The 20,148-nt window shown below is 57.8% G+C and overlaps 2 protein-coding genes across 5 annotated transcripts in view; both read right to left on the bottom strand.

Moving 5' to 3' along the window:
• Positions 1–1,277: 1,277 nt before the first annotated feature.
• On the bottom strand, positions 1,278–6,494 carry CYP2D6 (cytochrome P450 family 2 subfamily D member 6). 3 transcript variants are annotated; one of them, XM_086712127.1, is made up of 10 exons: positions 6,252–6,494; positions 5,606–5,837; positions 4,499–4,670; positions 3,769–3,921; positions 3,515–3,675; positions 2,894–3,070; positions 2,590–2,731; positions 2,157–2,401; positions 1,629–1,770; positions 1,278–1,529 (listed from the first exon to the last, which is right to left on the bottom strand). In XM_086712127.1, exons 2-10 carry the CDS (start codon positions 5,792–5,794, stop codon positions 1,351–1,353), a joined length of 1,560 nt encoding a protein of 519 aa, XP_086568253.1. In that variant the 5' UTR covers positions 5,795–5,837; positions 6,252–6,494; the 3' UTR covers positions 1,278–1,350. The 3 variants fall into 3 exon arrangements, with proteins under 3 accessions (XP_086568253.1, XP_086568254.1, XP_025782643.1); XM_086712128.1 differs by lacking the exon at positions 6,252–6,494 and having other exon boundaries at positions 2,157–2,213; positions 2,301–2,401; positions 5,606–5,886; XM_025926858.2 differs by lacking the exon at positions 6,252–6,494 and having other exon boundaries at positions 2,214–2,401; positions 5,606–5,885.
• Positions 6,495–11,926: 5,432 nt separating this feature from the next.
• Positions 11,927–20,148, bottom strand: part of TCF20 (transcription factor 20) — a 110,196-nt gene continuing 101,974 nt past the window's right edge. The window contains exons 4-6 of one of the 2 annotated variants that reach the window (XM_086712123.1): positions 18,617–18,666; positions 17,348–17,475; positions 11,927–12,139 (exon numbers count right to left, since the gene is read on the bottom strand). In XM_086712123.1, the coding sequence (XP_086568249.1) occupies positions 17,392–17,475; positions 18,617–18,666 (134 nt within the window). In that variant the 3' untranslated portion in view covers positions 11,927–12,139; positions 17,348–17,391. The remainder of the gene's footprint in view (positions 12,140–17,347; positions 17,476–18,616; positions 18,667–20,148) is intronic. The other variant, XM_086712124.1, reaches the window with a different exon arrangement.

Here is a 20,148-nt window from a genome sequence, read left to right as displayed (position 1 = left end):
GTGGGACCTCTGTCAGGGATGCTGTTGGGTGTGCGTGTCCTCTGGTAAAAGAAGCCTGGGGGAGGGGGCGCTTCTGACCTGAGTGTCTGTGGTCCCCAGGTCCCCAGGCTGTTCCCTAAATGCACCAAGGGGGTCTGCACAAGACTTGGCGAAGCATCCCATTGTCAGAAAGCCTCAGGTGCTTCCCAGGTGCGTAGTCCAGAACCCGCCGGTTGTGGGGGTGGGCACGGAGGGGGGACAGCAGTCCTGCTCCTGGCTACGGCTCCAGGCTAACAGGGTCACAGCTCGAGAAGTCAGAGCAGGAAGACAGGACCCGGCAGCCATCTGATGCCAGCAGCTCATTGGCTGAAGGGGAAACAAGCCCGGGGCAGGGGAGGGACTGGCCCAGGGTCACACAGTATCCTGGCAGAGCAAGGATGAAAGCCAGGTGTCCTCCTCCAGGGTCTCCACATGGCCTCCTCGTCCTCTGACCATTCCACTGTCACATGGGTCCAAGGTTGACCCCCGTCCCTAGGGCGTGCCTGTGGCCCACAGGTCTCCCTGCCTACCCCTGGCCAAGTCTCCCAAGAGCTCAGCCTGACCCAGCCGCTCAGAGGACTGTGCCCTAGGCTGGAGCCAAATGAGTGTCTTCCTGCTCCAGCCCGGCCACGAATGGCAAGTCCTGAGCAGGTGCCTGAACGCGAGCATTTCCGAGGGGCTAGGAAACGGGGCCCATCCTAGTTTGGGGTGACTGAAAGGCTCAGGGAGGTGGCTCACTCCTGGATGGCCATTAGGCTTCGCAGGGAAAGCTCTGGCACCTGAGGACCGAGCCCCAGGTGTTAACCTGGCACATCCCTCCTGGCCCTCCCTGAGCGCCTCACCTTCGGGGCTGTCGTAGATGAAGTGGGGCAGAAGGGTTGAAGGTGCTGCTGAGCTGCTGGCCTGTGGTGTGGGGTGGGCAGTGTTGGACCTGAGGTGGGGGTGTCCAGGCCGAGTGGGGTCCTCCCCACCCCCCCCGGGGCCTGGGTGAGATCTCTCAGCAGCTTGTTCTCGCTCTTCCTGGCACGGGCCGGGACCTTAGACATTGTCACTAACCAGAGTGGCCGATATTGGGTCTCTGGGTGAGTAGGGGGTAAGCTTGTCATCTTCTGGCCCTCGGTATACCCGGCTCTCAAATGGGATCAAACGCAAGGTAAGGACGGATAAGGCAGGGGTAGGGGCTGGCCCTGGGGGGGCTGCTGAGGCCCCATCACCGCCAGGGGCTGGTCAGGGGGCCCGAGGGGACTCAGAAGCCAGGATGGAACCGCCAAATTGGTTTATTGCATATCAGGGCCCCTGCTGAGGAGCCAGTCGGGGGGCTGGTTCCTCCTCCTAGCGGGGCACGGCACAGAGCTGGTAGCGGGGTGGGATCATCAGGAAGGAAAAGACACCATGGTCGCTGGGCCGGGGTTGCCCCACAGGCACGGAAAAGCTGAAGCGCTGTAGCAGACAGGTGAAGAAGAGGAAGAACTCCATGCGGGCCAGGGGCTCCCCGAGGCATATGCGGCGGCCTGCGGGTGGGTATGGGGGTGCTCAGTGAGCCGGGGGGCCTGGGCTCCACCCTCCGAGACTCCCTTGGGAGGGGTCAGTGAGTTGGGCACCGCAGGTACCTGCAGAGAAGGGCATGAAGGCCTCCTGCTTGACGAATTGGCCCTGGGCATCCAGGAAGTGCTCGGGGTGGAAACGGAAGGGCTTCTTCCAGACCGTCTTGTCCTTCAGCACTGACGATAGGTTGGTGATAAGTGTTGTCCCCTGGCAGGAGACGCCTGGCATGGGTGGGGTCTAGGCTATGGGACGCCCAGACCCCTGCCACCGAACATGCATGGGTGCACGCTCTGCCTGGCACACACGGGACTCTTTCAAATAACCCCATGGCCCAAGAAGCTTCTCAGCACCTCCTTTGTCCCCATGGCAGGCCGAGTGACTCACCACCCACGGGGGTCCACACTGCCACCTGTCCCTGTGCACAGGCTCCTCCAAAACCCGTGCAACATTTCAGTCTGTCTTCCCCACCTGACTTGGGGGCTCTGAAGAGAGAGGCCGGCCCTGCCTCTGCTCCCATCCCCCACATCCACCTAGGCTGGGATAGTCGGTGCTTGCAGAAATGAGGATTGGGTGCCTTGGGTCCCCGCCCTTACCTGGCATTGGCCATGCTGAGTGGTGCTGAGCATGGGTGCAGAAGGCTGCAGACCTACCTTGGGGATGAGAAAGCCCTGTACTTCAATGTCTCGGGATGTCATGTGGGGCACGCCCAGTGGGGCGAGGTCCCCAAAGCGCTGCACCTCATGCATCACGGCCATGGTGAAGGGCATGCGGGTCTGGTCCGCCATCGCTGGTCGCTGCACCGGCCCTAACACTTCATCTATCTCCCGTTGGACGCGTCCTAGACAGACAAGCATCCCCACAGTGGTCAGAACCCTGAGGTCTGGGCTCCGACCTCTGCCTGACTCTATGGAGGGGCCCAGGGCCCAGCTTCCGCTCAGAGCTTCGGGGGGCTAGAGCAAGCTTAAGGGGCCCCAGCTGGTTCCTCTCCTCCCTCATCCATCCATCCGGGCCCCAGGCTGAACTCACGCTGCACGTCCGGGTGCAAGATCATGAGCAGGAGGGCCCAGGCCAGCGTGGCTGAGGTGGACACCATCCCAGCAAGAAACAGGTCGGCTGTCACCATGAGCATGTTCTCATCATTGAAGCTGCTCTCGGGGTTCCCCCTAGCCTGGGCCGTGCCAAGAGGGTGAGCTCGGCCAGAGGGAAGAAGCCCCCAGATGGCCTCCCACCCTGCCCCCGTCACTGATCACTGGGTGATGTCCAGGCCCCACCTTCCTGGGCCTGGGGTCATGGGATTCTCAAACCACCACCACTGTCCCTGACACCTCACCTTTTCTATTTCATCCAGGAAGGCGTCAGTCAGGTCTCGGGGTGGCTGGGTTGGGTCCCGGGTGATCCTGTGCTCCTGGACTAGTTCATTCAGGAGGGTCATTAAGGCCTTCTGGCTTGAGAAGACCTTGTCAGCCAGTCCCGGGATGCGCAGGAGCACAGGGATGGAGTTCAGGGCCTGGGAGGGCCACAGATGGGGGACCTTCCTGCGCTCAGTGTTCACTTCGATCAGCCAGGTCCCTGCCACCTCCCGGGTGTCCCCACCATTGCAGTGGCTCCTCCCTAAGTTCGGGCCTTGATCCTCTTTCCTGGCTCGGGGCCCAGGAGGACAAATCTAAGCCCTAGATCTCATGGGCTCTAGTGGCTTCCAATGAAGCAGGTACACATTCCTTCCTGGGCCCTCTCCTGGGCTCCTGGACCCTGGGCCCGCCTCCCCGGCTCCGGGTCTGCGACCTCCCCACCTTCTCCAGACCCTTTGTCTTGGAATGCCTTTTCTCCCAGGCCCCTCCGTACTCCTCCTCCCCCTCCTCCCCCACGCCCTCCTCCGGGAGGCGCGTTTTAGGGCGGAGGCCGCCTCCACGCAGCTCGCCCTGCAGGGCTCCTTGGCGCCCCCGCCCCGCACCTCACGCGCGAAGCCGCTGTCCTCCTGCAGTCCCTTCAGTGCTCCGTCTATCAGCTTGTGGAGGCGCGGGTCGTCGTACTCGAAGCGGCGCCCGTAGGTGAGGGAAGCGATCACATTGCTCACAGCTTTATTCAGAAGCGCCCTGGGGCTAAAAGGGCGTCCTGAGAGGGGACGGTGCGGGTCAGGGGGTCTCCTCCATCTCTTCCCCAGCCCCTCCGTCCCTGTCTCCTGTGCCCCTCAGCCCCCAAACGCACCGGCATGGTCGGCGAAGGCTGCACAGAGGCACGAGGCCTCCTCGGTCACTCGCTGCTCCAGTGACTTCTTGCCCAGGCCGAAGTTGCGCAGGGTGGACAAGGCGAAGCGCCGCTGCTCGCGCCACTCGCGCCCGTAGCGCGCCATGAACACCCCTGGGGCGGGGCGGTGGGCGTGGTTTGACGCGCCCGCCCGGTGCACTCGGCCCCGCCCCTTCGCAAGGCCCCGCCCCTGCCCCGTTCACAGGCCCGGCCCCCTGCCCGCCCTCATAAACCTTGCCCCCCACGCCCACTAAATCGCGCCTACTTTGACACCCACTTGCCGCTGGGGACTGGTCTCTCTGCCTGCCCGCCAGCTCTCCTCTGCTGGGGGCAGGTGTTGGCATCACTCTGCCCACCTTGACCCCTGCCCAGTCGGGAAAAGTCCTGGTCCGCCCCCTGCCTCGCCCATACTGTCTTCCTTCCCCCTCATTCCCGCCCACCCAGACGTCCTTTTCTTGACCGATTCGGCCCTGGGCCCGCCCCTTCTCGGTCAGGCCCCGCCCTCATCCGCCTCTATCAGGCCCCGGCACTTGGCACCAGATCCCTTCCTCCACCTGCGGCCACTCCAAATTCTTTGACTCTTCCCTGCACTGCATGTTCACGATCCTGCCTCCACTTAGCCCTGCCGGGTCTTGAGTCACTGCCGGCCCAGTCCCCTCCGGACCTCGGTCTGCCCCCCTTCTCCGCTTGCCTTGGGAGCGCGGCCCGAACCCCAGGTGCTCGTAGATCGGCATAGGTGGGCGGTCGGCAGTGTCCTCGCTGTGATAGACCAATGCCTCGCGCACGGCCTCCAGGCCATTGAGCACGACCACGGGCGTCCAGGCCAGCTGCAGGCTGAACACGTCCCCGAAGCGGCGCCGCAGCTGCAGGCCGAGGTTTGAGGGCGTTTGTCAAGCCCGGTTCCGCCCCCCCACTCCCACCCCCAGCAGGCTGCGGCCCCAGTCTCATGGCGCTAGCCTTGGGGCACCCCTAGGCCTCCCGCAGCACGCTGGTGCAAGGGCGATATCTGGCCTAGTGACTCTGGGTTAGGGTCTACGGAGGAGGAGCTCACGCTGGATCAGACCTCTCAGCTAGGACTTTGCAAAGGTCACCAAAATTGTCAGTAGGCCAAGTTAGGATCCCATTCTACAGGTGAAGAAACTGAAGTTTATAGAGGTGAGCACTGAGACCCAAGAAACCACAGCAGCAAAAGAGTAGAAACCACCGTCCCCGTAATTATGTCACCCTCGGTTTCCTGATTTAAATGGGGCTCCTATCTGACTTCAGCTCAGGTCATGATCTCACTGTTTGTGAGCTCCAGCCCCAATTCGAGTGAGCCCTGCTTCTCGCTCTGCCCCTTGTGGGACTCTCTCTCCCTCTCTGCCCTTTGCTCACTTGTGCCTTCTCTCAATAAATAAAATAGGAAATAACACAAAATAAAATAATAAAGTAATTTTTAAAATGGGGCTCATGACCAGACTCCATCCCCGATTCTCAAGACCTTTCCTCCTGCTGTGATCAGAAGGGACCCAGGTCACATAATTTAAGCGCTGCCCAACTGGATCCCAAACCCACTGCCAAGCCCACACCCCACTCCAGGCCTTTGCCCTCTTTGACCTTTGATTGGAAAATCCCAATCGTCCTTCGGGCCCTGCGCGGAGGCCGGCCGCAGTCGGCCTCTCACCCCTGCCTCCAGCGCTCGGCCCATCTCCTTGTGCTCTCCTTGTGCGGCCTGTGGCTTCACCCCCCACCCGCCATCCGCCACCGCTAGGCGGGGCCCCCATCCCCCTCTGCTGCTCCCGCCTCCCGCCTTCCTCACCCGGTCGAAGTAGAAGAGCGTGTCCTGGAAGTCCATCTGCAGCAGGTTGCCCAGCAGCGGCAGCGGCATGGGGCCTGGCGGGAAGCGGGCAGCCCAGAATCTGCGCCTGTGCAGAAGGTCCACCAGGAGCAGGAAGAGGGCCACGGCTATGGCCAGGGGCCCCAGAGCATCCCCGGTCAGCAGTCCCATGGCCGCCTCAGTGCGTGCTGGGCTCCTCCGGCACACCAGGTACCTAGGACCAGGCCAGATGGGACGCTCAGCACATTTTGCAAGCCCAGCCAGCGCGGGCCCTCTTTCTAAAGGGACCCGAGGCCGGCCTTTGCCCTCTGCCCTGAGTCAACGTGTCAGGGGGACCGTGCTGCCAGCGGACACGAGGAGGAGCCGAGGAAGATCAGGTGCAGGGGTGACCGCCGAAGTCCTGTCCCTCTTGGACTCTCGGGTGCTTCCCCAGGGTAGTGGGGTGAGATTAGTGGAGAGACGAGAAGCCCACCCCTCAGCCTGACTCTGCAGCTCTGTTAGAGGCTCCGAGGAAAAGCCGGGGGTCATTGGACTTGATTCTGCCACCCACCCGTCGTATTAGGCTCGCACCCCTTAGTGTGGTCCCCGCCTCGTCCCCAGAACACACCCTTGTCTTCCCATATGTTACCTGCCCCCTCCCAAGTTTATTACTGGCACTTGCCCAGTGCCCTAGGGAGGTCACAGTGATCAGAGGGTCCGTGGTGACGGGGATGACGTTCTTGGTGTCCCCTTCACACTAGTTCACTCAACACACAGAGAAACCCACAATCACGAACCACTCACACATTCAGACGCTACCCACGTGTTCACACACTGACCTGCAATCCCAGCACACATTTACACACCCACAAAACCACGCACCACTTACACACACACACACACACACACACACACACACACACTCAGACCCAGCACCAAGTCACCCTAGTTCCCGGTAGCTGCCCGGACCCCACCCCTGCCTCCTGCCTCTGCCCGCAGTGGTGCTGTGGCCCCTCGCCTGGTAGGCGGGCCCAGCGTCCTCAGTTCTGGCCTGATCTTGGCCTGTCGAGTTTACATCTGGGGGTGGGGAGGCAGCTGGGTTGTTTTCAGAGCTTCCTACTCACCCTGACCGCCAGTTCAATGGCCTGGAGACGCCTTCCTAAGTTTGTTACAAATTCGTCCTTGGACCTCCTGGCTCTTGCGGCCACCCGAGTGATGAATGTCCTTCATGCCTGCCCCACTTTCCGGCGTGGGCACTTTCCCTTGTTGACTGAGCTGCCGCTGAGCTCAGGGCGTGAGGGTGGCTTAGACCCGAGAGGTACCTCTGTCCTCTGAGGAGGAGGCCTGCTTCCTCCTCCTCCTCCTCATTTGTCCTTGAACATCAGCCGCTCAAACTCATTCTGGAAGACGAGGGGATGGAAATCCAGTGGGACGCAATTTCTTTCCACCCTCACAGGCGTCCCCTGCTGAGGACCCCAGGGAGTGAATTCTCAGGCCTCCCCTTGTGCCAGCGCCTTCCCCGCCTCCTCCTCCCGGCCACCCCAGGCCAGGTCCCCCGTGGCTCCAGTCCCAAGCCTTCCAGTCCTGACTCCGAGGTCCTTCCAGGAAAGATGCAAACCTGTGTGCCACCCGCACCAGGCTGGAGTTGTGCCAACCAGATCCTTCCTCTTGCTCAGCCTCTCTGCCCCTCCGCGTAAGGCCTGGGTGACTACACCATGCCCGGCCTCACGCTCCCTCTCCAACAATGGAAGGGGTGGGAATTGAAGCTGAATTGTTACATCAGTGAGGCTGGTGGGAACTCTGAGGCCAAAACCTGCTCAGATGAGAAGGTAGTAGACCCAGAGGGTGGGAAGGGGCATTTCCCGGGCAGGGTCAGGCCCCTTCACCCGTCCCAGGGGTGTGTGAGGCACACTCTCATTCTGCAAACAGCTGGAGTATTCTCTCTCCCAGCTGAAGCAGGGCCTGGGGGAGGCATCCCTTACCCCCACCCCATCGCCCCCGTTCTCCCCCTGCTTCGCCTTCCCACTGTAAGAGGACCAGGATCTTCCCGAGCGCCCTCTGACATCCCTGGCTCAGAGACGCCACTCAGAGGTGGCAACCCCGGGGTCATATGGCTTCCAATGTTCGCAATTCCTGCTTGGCTTGTGGAAGCTGCTTCCTTCCCGAATTCCCACACCCCTACTCTCCTGCTGGGCCCAGGACCTAGTTTTTTGGGGCCCAGCTGGGCCTTCCCTGCATCTCGCCATGGCCAAGTACTTGATGGGCTTGGATTCTGTCCCACCCACACCGGAAGTACTATGTGCTGGGTACTGGGTGCTGGGCTAAGTACTGGCAACATGGTGGAAAGCAGATGGTGGGCCCTGCTCCAAGGTGCTCAGGACCCGGAGGAGGCCAGGCCGGCAGCGTGGGGACTGCTTTCAGGGTCATGGGGACACTGCCCCAGGCTGGAGCAGGACTTTCTGGAGGACCCTGGAGCACTGCAAAGTCTTGTGCGTGGTGGGGGTGGGGCAGCCGGAGGGAGGCGGCTGGAGGTGGCAGCTTTGCAAGTCTGGCTGAGGTCTAGACTGTGTGAAATTGCGGTCTTGGCTTCCAGGAGGCAGGGAGACCACTTCTAAGGCCACTCGATAGAGCAGGAGGGCGAGACCCTAGGCACCCTGGGGGCGGGTGGGGGTGAGGGTGGGGCTCTGATCTGCTTCAGCTGCGCGCTCCTGTTCAGCGAGTGGCGACTCTCTACCTGGACCGCCGGTCAGGTGGTGTTAGCACGGGGAACGTGAGGGTCCGAGTGTCCGGTCACACAGTGGCCTTAGATAAACTATCTCTACCCCTTCTTTTGATGCATCGTGCCCACTGGGGGGTTGCGAAGGGCAGTGGCCTGTTGTCCAGGGCGGGTGGCCTCGTGAGGCCTGTGGCCTTCTGCAGTCATTGTGCAATCATAGCTTCGTGTGCCAGGTGCTGCTGTTCACGTGCCCTCTCCGCGGCCCCTAAGGCTGGTGGCTTCCAGTTCGTGGTAGGAGATCAAAGTCATAGAGCAGCATTGGGGTCCGTTTCAAAGTGCATGCTCTGAGTTACCGTTCCACACTGGACAAAAACTTCAAGGGCCAGCACTTGAGTTCCTGGGACTTACAGACACACTCAGGGCCGCCCCCACCCCCAGTCAGGCGGTGAGGCTGCCCAGGAGAAGCGGAGATGGGAGTGAGCGCTTCGCAGGGACCACATGTGTCACTGGAGTTCGCCTGCCTGGGGATGGCACCAACACGGCGCGGACCGGGAACCGCCCACCCCCGGCACCCCTGGGAGGGAGCTTCGGCACCCAGCGAGGGCGCTGGGAACGTTGGTGGCATTTTGCTAGCCGTGACCCCTCTCCCTCCCTGCGGCATGGCGGCGCCCACAGAGGAAACCCCCCAAAATTCCTGGGGACAGAAAGAGGCAGAAAGTTAAAGCGGACCCTGTGTGCAGCTTGCCGGGCACATCGGCCTGGATCTCGCACCTGTCAATGCGAATATACTCAACACTGCACACTGGTTAAGATGGTAAATATTTTATCCGCAACTTTAAACTTATGAAAAAAAATCCATGTTATCACCATTGCATACCTATTAGAATGGCCAAAATCCAGCACACTGACAACACCAAATACCGTTAAAGGTGTGGGGCAAAAGGAACTTCCATGAGCGGCCGCTGAGAACGCAAAATGGTGCGGCCACTGTGCAAGGTGGCTGGTGGTCCCTTACAAAACGAAACCTTCTTACCATGTGATCCAGCAAGATCCTCGATATCGACCCAAAGGAGTTGAGAACGGATGTCCACACAAAAACCTGCACACAGGTATTCACAGCAGCTTTATTCATGATTGCCCAAACTGGGAACAACCAAGCGTCTCTTGGCAGGTGAGTGAACTGTGGTACATCTGGACAATGGAATATTCCTTAGCACTAAATGAGCTATCAAGCCATGAAAAGCCGTGGAGGAACCTTGAATGCGTTTTCACTGAGTGAAGGAAGCCAATCTGACAAGGCTACATACTGTATGATTCCAACCATATGACATTCTGGAAAAGGCAAAACTATGGAGACAGTAAAAAGATCAGTGGTTGCCAGGGGCTGGGAGGAGGGAGGACAGGCAGAGCACAGAAGATCTTCAGGGCGGTGAGACTACTCTGAGACCGTAATGGTGGACACGTGTCATTACACCTCTAGTCCAAACCCACGGAGTGTGCAACACCCAGAACGCACCCAAATGTCAACTACGGGCCCTGGGTGACAAGGATGGGTCTATGTAGTAGGATCACCGGTTGTAACAAACGCACCGCTTGGCTGGGGTAGGCTGTGTGTGGGGGGACCGGGAACACACGGGCACGTTCTGTAACTTCTGCTCAATACTGCTATGAACTTAAAATGCAGGAGGTGAGGCTTCCTGCAGAAGCTGGAAAGCCGGAGCCAGGAGCGGAGTGTGGAACGCAGCCACGCCCCGGGGAAACGGTCATTTCAGAAGCCAGTTTGAGGAAAGTCCTAGAATCACCCCATGTGCCTCGCTCAAGTATCATCGGCAAGTCAAAAGGGGACAGAAGAATAAAAGCAAAATGACAAAGAACCATTTGCCATTGGGAAAATATTTTCCTCAAGACACATATTTTTCAAGGTTTGTGGTTTAGCCCCTGACACCTGAAATCTATCAACTTCATTTGAACCGTGTTAACGCCAAGTCAAGACCAGACGGAAAGCCGCGCGGCTCAAAAAGCCGTCATTTCCATGCAGGTCCCACAGCCCGCCCACCACACCCACCCACGCCTCCGTCCCGGTGAGCGAAATGAGAAATGGGCCGCACGGCTCGATGGAGCCATTAAAACAGAATTAATCTGCCATTTCTGCAGTCCCAAATTGATGAGCACACAAGAACTCATTTATAATTGCTTATTTCTACTTCACAACATTCCTTCCAGTATTTCTGTTCTCTAGAAAAGTCCATTAACATTGCATTATTTTTTTATAACCTTTAAAATTAATGTTGATTGGAAATCTGTCCTCATACCAACTTAAGTAAATCTGCCCGTCCCCGCACACTGGCTGACTTCCACCCGCCCGGGCGGGGCCGCAGAGGAGCTTGGGTTTTGTGTCCTTCCAGGCCCCGCTGCAGGGGCCGCGGGGGGCGCGGGGGGCGCGGGAGGCTGGGGCTCGGCTGGACAGTCAGATGCAGTGGAGCAAAGCCACCTTTGGGGGCTGGAATGGGAGGAGGAAGAGACGCGTTTGCTTTACATTAAACGAAAAAAGGAAACAAGGTTAAAATGAAGTTTATTATTTTTTGATTTTTTTTTTGTTTTTTAAATAAAACTGTTTGTGAAACAGCCATTTTATCCCCACGGCAGAGTGACCCCTGAAAGATGCACTAACCCCTTCTTAAGGCCTTAACAAGATTTTTTTTGTACTTTTTTCTTTTTTTAAAACTCAGATATTTAAAAATTATACAATTTACAAAACAAAACAATACAACATAAAGAATCATGTAGCGTGGAGCTGCTCACCTGACAGGCCCCCTTTTCCTTTATAAAAACGAAAGCAAAAGAAAAAAGGGCTAACTGGGTGTTCCTGGTCAGCCTAACCACACTGATGGCACTCAACAGCCCCTCCCCGTGTGCCGAGTCCTACAACTTAGATTTCCTGTCCCGTCCTTCGGCCTGGGGAGGGGGGGGAGGGACAGGGTACAGCTGCCAGGAATGCGTCCAGAGGCAGGCCACCCCCTGACCCTGCCTGCCGGGCGCACTTAGTGGGGCGCTCGTGGTTCTCACTGGCCACAGTGACCCAGGACATAGCTGTGACCTTGGGACATCTGCCAATCTCACCCCCCAAAAAGATAAAAATTTTAAAAATAATAAATAAATAGTGTTTCTGGAAATGAAAAAATTTATTTGTGTTTAAACATCATTCCCCCACTCTTGAAAACACGGACCGTCCCCACATCCCCCACCCCCCCAACCCCCAAACCTTCCCACTTTGAGACAAATTAACGACAAAGGATGGTTCCGGTGTGGTCTGTTTCTGCTCTTTCAACCCTGGGTCTGCAGCTCTCTGAACCGGCGTGAGGCAGGCTAAAGATCAAAGCCACACCCCGTCCTTTATGAGACCAGCTTGTTCAATTTCACACTTAAATTTCACTGTTATTGGAACAAATTTGGAGTTCTTTAACTAGAGAATTTTAAAATAGAATCAAAAGGGATAGCGCACCTTTCATTTAAACAAAGTCTTTCCAGACTAAAAATAGATTTATATATATATATTTTTATCCCACCCTTTTAACCCCCCCCTTTCCCATCATCCCACCCCACCCCCCTCCCCCCACATTGTCACTATGGAGATCGTGTCCATGGAAACAGCCATTCCAACTTCTTGGGTCTTTCTTTCCTGTGGTGTCACGGTTTGGGTGTGATGTAAGGACTTAGGGAGGAGGTGCTGGCGGGGCAGGGCGGGCGGGGCGGGGCCGCACAGCAGGACGGTTCTGGTTCCATCGCGAGTGTCCACCACCTTCTCATCTCCACAGTCTCACCTGGAAGACAGAACCGACACTGGGTGCCGGGAACCTCCGTGCGGCCCTGCGGCCAACAGTCCCCACTCCGTGGGTCCAGCGGCTGCAGACCCTCCCACAACGGTGCCATCGAGGCAGGAGACCCCCCCAAGACCGGTGGTGGCCAGGAACACAGTTAAAGACGGCAGTGACCCCGCCGGCTGCTCTGTGACTAGACTCTGTGCCCCGAGGTGCGGCTGCCTCCCCGGCGAACGGAAGGAACTGAGGCCAGGAAAGGGCTCCCCAACTGTCCTGGTGGGGGCCGCCCCGGAGCCGGGCAGCTCTTGGGGTGACCCCTGCTCAGGATGCCACCACCAGGGGCCCGGAGTGGGGCTCGGCACTGTGGCGGCCCAGAGCGGTCCTCACAGAGGTGGCTGAGCACCCAGGCGATCTGTGGAAGAACCGCTCACAGCCACAGCTGCTGGCGTTTGACAAGAGTGATACTTCACATGACAAAAGAACACTCTCCGGCCGGCGGCTCTGACAGGGAGGGCAGAGCCAGCTCTGAGGCTCCCCAGGCGCCCCCTGCCACGGTTCCTCTTCCAGCCCACGCTCCAGGCTCAGAAAGATGATCCAGACAACACCCGGGGGCCAGTGGGGCAGTGCCGGGGGCCTCCTCAGACTACCTCACAGGTCACTGTGCGGGCAGAGGTCTGAGAGAGACACGCGGCTTCCGAGGACCAGTGCCGAACAATCAGCGGAAGCCGAGAGTGGCAAGAGAGCAGGCCTCCCCCAGACCTGCTCCCTGCTACTCAGAGTGCCCCCCTCTCCCTCCGACCCCCTCTGGTGCCCCCCTCCAACAAATAACCCCCAGGAAAACCCAGGCGGTGCTGTCCCTTTTCTGTCCTCATACAACTAAGAGGCACGACAGTTAAGAAGGCTATCTGTGTGCAGGAGCCAAGAACCTTCTATTTAGAAGCACCCGAACGTATACCTGCCCTTGCTGACAAGAGATGCCTAACTGCTTGGCGTAAAACATGGTTACACGGGAAGCCCTTCTGCAGAGACAGCAGGACAACGTCATCCCACTCAGGTGAGGCAAACTCCAGGGCTCCAGCAGCCACTCAGGACGTCCACGGCGACAGCGTGGCTTCCCTAGTTCTGGAGGTGGCCCTGGGCCCCAGAGGTCGCCCCGGCCCTTCCGGCCCATGCTCTGATTGGCCCCCAGCACGGGGAGACTCTCCACTCCGCCCTCTGGTTTTCCTGAGGTGAAGGCCGCCAGGGGAGGGGAGAGAACCAAAGGTCCCGTGTAAAGGTGATGACAAGGGTGGAGCTGATGGGATGACTCAAGCGACAGCCAGAGTGGGGAATCTTGCTGGGGACGCAGGACACCCGTCCAGGCACACCGCGTAAGGCCCTGCGTGTGGAGGGAGGGACAGGGTGGGGTCCCTTGGCACAGCGCTGGGCCTGCAGCCCCAGCCTGTTGGCTGCTCAGAAGAGCAGGCCCCACCCCGGCCCCCAACCTCAGAATGAAGCAGGCCCAGCACCTGGGGTCAGCCTGGCCGGGGTGGTGGGACTCGGCAGGGTGCTGACCTCGGGCTCTGGAGCGCCTGGTAGTCTAGGCAGCCGTGGCCTTTACAGCACCTCCTGCCTGGCTCTGTCTGCCAGCCTTGCTAACAGGGACCTTTCCTCAGGGTCTGATGTCAGACTGCCCTGAATATGTGACCCCTTGAATGTCAGGGGACCCTAACTTCTCAGAGCTGTTTCTAAAAAGCTGTTCCTTCGACAGGGAGCACAGGAAGAAAATTCGGGTGCCAGGTACTATGCCAGCAGTTTTACAGGGGTCCTCGTGAGGACACCAAGGCCTGACCCCCGTCTCACGGGGACCCAAAGCCACGGGGGCTGCTGACAGGGGCTGCTGGGACTGGGGCTCCCACCCGGCAAAGCCCTTCTGTCTGGGCCCCCGGGACCCTGCCTTCGAGCCTCAGTCACCGCGTGGTCTTGTCCAACCACGTGGGACGTGGCCGAGACGGCATGGTCCCGGGCGGGGAGCCAGGGGCAAACGCCGTGCCAGCTGCAGCCACTCTCTGTAAAAGGCACCTTGGTGTCCGGCTGCCAGCGGACAGGGTCTCACCCTGGGCTACAGCCTTCCCGGACTCCTGCTCTCCTCTGCTCCCGCCTTCCTTCCCCTTCAGCGTCACCTCTGTGGCCTGGACAGGCCTCTGGCCGCACAGGCACAGCCTGCCTTCCCCAACCTTCTCTAACCGCAGCCAGAATCCATCACCCAGCCCACCCTACCTGGCCAGTTTCCACCTGTCGGGGTGGGACTGTGTGCCGCCCTCTTCTCTGGGGTGCGTGCCCCCCCTCTAACTGACTGCCCGCGTCGCCCTGTGCGCGTGCTGGGCTAGGGCACAAGTGGGCAGATCCAAACACGGTTCCTGTCCTCAGTGGGGACACAGTTTACTGGAGAGGCACATACGCAAGCGAACAAATGATTCCAAATTGGCCTAAGAAGGCTGCAGCCTGGGAAGGAGGTGGTTAGACAGGGGCTCAGGAGGGAAGGCCTCGTGAGCAAGTGACATGGAAGCAGAGACCCGAGAGGAGAGGGAGCCTGTCACTGAAGATGGGGGGGGGGGGGCGGGGGGGGAGAGTACCCAGGCCCAGGGGGATGGCAAGTGCCAAGGCCCCTAGGGAGGAAGTCTGGACTCCGAGGAGCTCCCTGGACACTCCTATAGGCCTTTGGAGGCACGGTTAGGGGTTAGCACAGGGCGAGGGCGGGCACCCACCGGCCTGTCGCCCTGCCTCCTGACACTCACAAGTGGGGAAGAGGCGGCCCACCGGGTGACTGTCTGCCCAAGGAGCTTTCCACCCTGGCCATGTTGGCCTGCTGAGGGACAAGTGCAGGTACCTTGTCCCGGAAGGACTAGAACTCCCACCTCCCAGCCCCCGGGCTTTGTGTTAGACAGGGAGGCACAGGGTCCCACCCAGCCGGGCATGGCAGGCCAGCACCCCACACTACACTGCACAGACACGTTAAAGACATTTCTTGACCGAATCCTCACAAGGTGGGCCATCGTCATTCCTCTCTTTACAGAAAAAACAGAAGCAGAGGCATTTAGCGGCCTGCCCCTGGTTACATAGCACTTTCTGTGTGAGAAAGGGGGGCACCAAGAAGCAGGACTCATGTACTCCTGTCCCTTCCCTGCCTTGTCAGGGTCACCCATTGATTGTGGCTCTCTGTTCCTAGAAAGGGCCCCAAGATGAAATGTTCTCTGTCTCCGATTACTGGGGTTCCCATACAATCTGTGGAGGGCCACTGCTCTCAACGAGATGGCTGAACTGAGAAAGCGGGACAAGGGTCCCGCCTTGTGGGGACAGCGTATGAAGAAAATCCTTTCAGGTGGACAAAGCTGGACCCCACACTGATGGGCCAGGCCGTCACCACTCAGAGCTGCAGTGTCTTTTGTGCACGTGGGAAGCACACACCGACACTGAGGTCTGAATGCTGAAGCTTCCTGCTCCACGCGGGGGCCGAGGGCTACTGGCTGGCAGGGCCCAAGGCTGGCTGGAGAGGAAGCAGTTGGTGAACGAAATTAAAATTCCCAACTGGAGTTCTGCTCACCAGGCCCAGGGCTCAGACTTCCTTTTTTTGTTTTTATCCCTCTCCAAACATGAGCTGGGATTCTGGGACAAAAACAAAAGGCACTCAGCACCAACTGGTTCTTTCCCTAACCTGGTCATCCAAGGGCACTTCCAGAATGTTCCTTGTGGCCCCTGTAGCATGTGGCTCTGCCCGGCAGCCAGGCAGTGGAGTTGACAGGAAGAAGGCAGAGCCCAGGCACAGGACAAAGGCCAACAGAAACAAGCTGGAAAAGCAACCAGCCTGCTGTCTTGCCCCAGGGGCTGCTTGGTGGGGAAGGAGGACAGGAACAGTGGCCTCGCTGCATTCCAGAAACCCGGGGCTGCTGCTAGCAGCAGTGTGCTCATTTGGTTCCTGAGACCCAACCACCTGTTCTGCTCTGTCCCTTCCATTCCTCAGCCCCCTCCCTGGGAGAGGAAGACAGGCCTAACTGCAAAGGCCTCACTCGACAGCCCCCTCGAGAAAGCACCACAGGCCTCCACAGCCCTGCAGCCTCCACGGCGGAGCAGAGGGGGCTTCTCTGGAATTCCGTACCAGGACCCACCTGAAGAACGAGGACTTCTCAAAGGACAAAAACCGCCACTGTCTGAGACAAATTCTATTTTTTCCTCAAATTACTGTTGGGTATTCCAGAGAAAGGTGGAATCTGCCGGTTGTAACAGGGGGAGGAAACGTGCCACAGACTAAGCGCACCTGTGTGTGGCTCTCAGACGCCGGGAGTCAACACAGAAGCCCTTCATTTGAAGAGAAATAATCCCTTAATGAACATTTCTGAGACAACTGGCTCCCCCCACCCCATCCTATAGGAGCAACCACCTCAAGTTACATTTTGGCTTTTCTTTTTTTCTCTTTATGGTCTCTTTTGCTCAGTCCTCAGTGACTCCATGTGGGGTGGGGGGGCAAGGAAGCCAGTTGGGGAGGAGGGGACGCCCGCTGCCTCTGGGGACGCTGGTCCTCTAATCCCGTTTTCACAGATGCACGCCGCCCTGACCACGAGCCCGGACACACTCGCAAAAAGCATAACTCAATCTCTTGAGGTTTTTAGGAGTAAAATTAAATCGGATGCTAAAGTCTCCTAAATCTTTGAGGGGATTTTCCTTCCCTTTGTACTTTTGCGCAAAGGAGTCCTTCACAGTACTTGGGGAAAGAGATTTCAAAGAACAAAACTGGGAATTTTTTTGTTTTTCAAAGGAAAAGCCACCATAAGCTTTACAGAGAGGGAATAAATAAAAAAGGACGGCCCCCTGGCTAGAAGCATTTCTGAGTCGGACACAGGGGGTGGGCTGCTGGCAGGGTCTGTCCCAGAAGCCTCCGGGAGCACCACACATGCACGCGCACGCGCGCGCGCGCACACACACACGCACGCACGCGCGCGCGCACGGCGTGACTTCAGCTCGGTCTCTGTGAGCTCCGACGGGCAACGGGACAGCCTCAATCACCCCTCCTCGGGCTCCAGGGAAGCTAAGCGACGGACGGGGAGACGTTCTATCCACCTGGTGTCGGCCGTCCACGTGATTAAAGGCCTGGGTGCAGCCGGGCCTGGGGCGAGCAGGAGGGCAGAGGCCATGACACCCACCGGGACTCTGGCAGGGGTGCCGGCCCCGACTCACCTGTGCTTGCTGTACTTTCCATTCCCACGAGCACTCTGCCCCCCTCACCCCCGCTCCGACTGCTCTGTGCTGAGGCTGCCTTTCGCTGTCTTGTTCTGCAAGGGGGGGAGGGGGAATGGGAGGGGAGGCTGACGCCGGCAAAGCCAAGGACACGAGACAGGAGGGACAGAAGAACAGTGTGGGGGTCAGGGAGGGCAGAGGCGAGGAGAGGAATGGCACATGGAAAAGGAAAGAAAAAGCAAAGAGTCAGTATTGAATGACAAACAGGAGATATTCAGACAGGGTTTTCTAAGACAAAATGTGACCATTAGAGAAGTTTAAAAAATAAAAAAAAATGCAAATTAACTCGAAGAGAATACTATAAGATCCTAGGATCCATCTCTGGAAGTAAACTTTTAAAGAAAAGCCAGAGTAAGCATCTTTCAGAAGTGTTTTGAAGGCAGACTGTCAGGATGGCTTCTTAGTTCGCTCTGGCCCCAGTCGGAGACTGAAGCCTGTGAGCGTCCAGTGACCACCAGGTGTCAGTGTGACCTCAGCCAGAGGACAGCACGGCCGCTGCAGGAGCTCCAGGAGGCGACAGACCTTGGCCGCAGCCCCCATCCTCTCCAGGGCTTCCCCGCACCCCCCTCTGCACCCTCCCTCCCTCCTCCCCCACACGTGCTGGCTCAGCAATGGCCCAGTCACCCCAGATCTTCCATCATTTCCTAAAGGGGCCACCAAGAGAGGAGAGACGCCTCTTGAATGATGTGGGAAATCAGGTGGCGGTGGCCCACCAACCACACCACAGGTCGCTTCCGCTGAGTGAGGTAAGATCTAGAAGAGACTGAGTTTCCCAGCAAAGCCCTGAGTCAAGTCTTATTTCTTTCAGTCTGGGAAAATGCCTCTGATTATGCACCAAGGCCTACAACCAATCTTACCTTGCGCCAACCTGTGAACTGGGGTTCCATTAAACTAAAATGGAAATCAGTGGTTTTATTGAGTTTCATCTTCGCATTTCTCTTAACAATCAGATACACACCTTCTGCTTCCAGACATCTCTCCCAGCCTCCCACACCACATGGGGGGGGGGGGGTGTCGCCCCAGGGCACAGGTCTCCCTCCTGCAGGGAGAGACCTCCCCCAGAGAGCACAGGGCCTCTCTGCCCTCCCAGGGCCAGGAGCGGACCAGAGTCCGATCACAAGGGTTCTCCAAATTCTGGTCTGTAGCTCGTGCAGAACCCCACCCCTCCCTCCCCCCCGCAGCCTGCCGGGGGCACTAGCTCTGACTCACCTTGTGCTTGGGGCACCTCACCGAGAAGTTCTCCTCATGTAGCAAACAATCTGCAAGACAGAAAGGGGCAGTCAGACAGCTGGCAGACAGCACAGCCCAAGGGGAGTGGGGCCACGCTAGCCAGGACTGACAGGGTCACACATGGAGATAGGAGGCCCCTGCACTGGCGTTTCTAAAACATCAGAAACACCCCCAAATAAACTACGGGACTGCAACATGATGGAACATCAGTCACTTAAAGCATTAGTGTTTCAAAACAGCCAGTGGTACAGGGAAACACTCATGACACAAAATGGCTTGAAATGCCAGGATACATAAATATAGAAGTACAATCCTAATTTTAACAAAGTGTGTTATATATGCATTTTAAAAAAGAAAGGAAATTTACCAAAATCTAACAGTGCTTCTCTCTGGGCAGCAAGACCACATAGGTGATTTTATTTTATTTTATTTTTTTACATGTTTCCACGATTACACCATATTATTTTAATAATGAGAAACAACCTCCAATAAATCTTATTTTTAAGATCCCTGATTCTAGGCTAAGCCCCTCCCACAGGCCCAAGCTGAAGCTTCCCTGTGAAAACGCCCCAAATCCGGAGGCACCTTTCTCCTCTGTTGCAAGCCCTGCCATCTATCACCTTTGCTGTACAACCCACGGAGACACAGGAGAAGTTCCTGACACGAACCACATAATCCACACTAAATGCTTCAGGGGAAAACGAAATCCCACGAGGGGGTTACTAATCCTTGGAGGAAAATGATTCATTCCAACTTTTAACGTGGTGACAGCATCCTCGCTGACAGCAAGGACACGCATCCGCCTCCAGGTGAGTCGAGCTCCGTGGCACAGGGGTAGCGTGTGGAGCGGGGCGAAGATATCTAATTAATGAATTCGCTCTGCACACCACAGCTCCCGGAGACCGACAGCCAGGTCACCGGTGCAAGATGTGATGGCAGAATGTTAATAAATATTGATCGCACATTCTCAGAGAGCTCCCGGGCACCATGGCGGGAGGCAGCCACGGTACTTAGCCTTGTTAAATGTATGATTTAACTCAGGTTTAAACTGAGGTCCAAATTCGCAGCCTGTGTACCCACAGATTTCAGATGAAATAGTAATGAGCAAGGGAACACACAAATGAAAACTTCTGAGGTCCTTGATATCTTAAACAAACAGAAAAAGACCCTTTCATAATTGGGCCGGGCCTGTCCCATCACTGCCTCCCCCTGGAGCCTCTGAACACCCAGGGGTGGGCAGGCAGCCTCCCTGCTCCCGGGGCAAGCCTCAGGGCACAGGAGCTCCGCAAGTCCGCTAACCTCCGAGCCCTCCCCCTGCAAGCAAATAGCATGGCAGTAAATGAAATGTGTTAATTTAAAACCCACAAGTACATGGCGTGACCAAGGCTCCTGCTGCTCCAATCTGCCAGAGAGCTTATGAACAGCAGGACACAGACAACTGGAGCTCAAGGGAAGCACTTGCTCCTTACCTGGGCTTTAGCAGCGCCGCGTGCTGGCGGTCTCTAGGTTGG

The sequence above is a fragment of the Puma concolor genome, chromosome B4 (assembly GCF_028749965.1).
Source record: "Puma concolor isolate L17-30 chromosome B4, mPumCon1.1.hap2, whole genome shotgun sequence".
Lineage (NCBI taxonomy): Eukaryota > Metazoa > Chordata > Mammalia > Carnivora > Felidae > Puma > Puma concolor.
This window is presented reverse-complemented; position numbering and strand designations above follow the sequence as displayed.